The following is a 1,448-nucleotide window of genomic DNA, read 5'->3' on the forward strand; positions in this document are numbered from 1 at the left end:
AGCTTCTGTAAATTATGCCCACATCCATGCATGTTCTATTCCTCTTGCACAATAAACATTCGTGTACCTGTTCTTAAACTCTTTCTTCGTTCTCTCTTTCTATCAAAGTACCCAAGTGGTCCTTCAATTCCTCCTGAAGGGCTACACAAATTACTCAGTGGTGATGGTCCTATATAAAGAGGTATGTCATGCTAACATAGTGACTTTTAGAAATCAGGTGTTGGTCCACAGTCGCTCAGCAGGATGATAGCAATCTGCAACACAAAGGACTAGGAACGTAAACGACACCAGGTGACTTGTTTACAATATTTGAACAAAGAACAACAAACACTGAATGAAAGAGCTGACTGAGAGGTTTCACTTGTTGGGAGATTCATTTCCATGTCAAATTGGGCTGTAGCATGTGAGTAGCAAGAAGTGGTATGACACTACTGACAGAACCGGGTTTATTTCAGGATACACAGATTGAGGTATACTTGAGATATAACAATCTGACAACATCAAATGGGTGGTAAAGTTACAACCAAAATATTTGTTGACCTAAAAAAAAATTAGCCAATTTCTTTGCTATACAGATCTTCTTTATTACAACCTTATAAATTTGTTTCACATGCTACCAAAATCAATACCAGTTAATGATGAGCTCCCAACTAAGAAATATAGCCTGGTATACGCAGTACCAAACATATTGTACGGAGACCCCTGTACCAACATCGGGTGCACTGGGCTTAGGTGTCACAACACACGGCCACGATATAGTATTTACACGATGCTGATTGGTCATGATAACTGCCAAGTCCAGCCAGTCTGGTTCATATGTTGCACATGCACACTGCCAATAACGTCTCTATCAGGAGTCAATAATTATATGAATTTTAATATTATTTTCTCATTTACAATATCATACACAGTAAATTAAATATAATTTGTGTTGCTATGCTCAGGTCTGTAACCAAAGCTGTCTAGCCCGCTTGTTATATGAATTTCAATATATATTGACAATGTAACTCCACTATGATTGGAGAGTTAGGAGGACTGGGCCACCAAGCCAGGGATTTGCACTCCAGCCTCCATTTTCCTTCTGTTGAAGCCAAAAAGGCTGTGCAGAGAAGGCAGCTACAGAGGTACATGATTCCTGCATGTTCCCCTCAGGGTGTAGCAGAGCACATCTTTCGACAACCATGAGGAGGAAGCTCCACCACCACCATCTTTCTGCTGGCCTCAGGTGGTGCTGGACTCTGTTATGCCCTCAGGTCCTCTAACTGCAGCCCCATCCCCAAGACATTCCCTGTTTCCTGATGAATGCTCTCCTTCTCCTGCTGCTGCGTCTGCTGGCTCTGAGCCACTTACTGCATCTTCAAATGTCTGAAACATGAGAGTCCATTATAAAACATGTTAATGCATATCTGAAATAACAATGATTATCTCAAGTTATTTTTTTATTAGAC

At 40.9% G+C, this 1,448-nt stretch overlaps 1 protein-coding gene across 1 annotated transcript in view; it reads right to left on the reverse strand.

The window, feature by feature from the left end:
- LOC119593056 overlaps positions 1 to 1,448 on the reverse strand; it is a gene marked incomplete in the record, with an annotated part of 61,427 nt that overhangs the window by 873 nt on the left and 59,106 nt on the right. The window contains 1 exon segment of the mRNA XM_037941958.1: positions 1 to 1,365. Within this exon segment, the coding sequence (XP_037797886.1) occupies positions 1,222 to 1,365 (144 nt within the window).

This window comes from Penaeus monodon, chromosome 31, assembly GCF_015228065.2.
Source record: "Penaeus monodon isolate SGIC_2016 chromosome 31, NSTDA_Pmon_1, whole genome shotgun sequence".
Lineage (NCBI taxonomy): Eukaryota > Metazoa > Arthropoda > Malacostraca > Decapoda > Penaeidae > Penaeus > Penaeus monodon.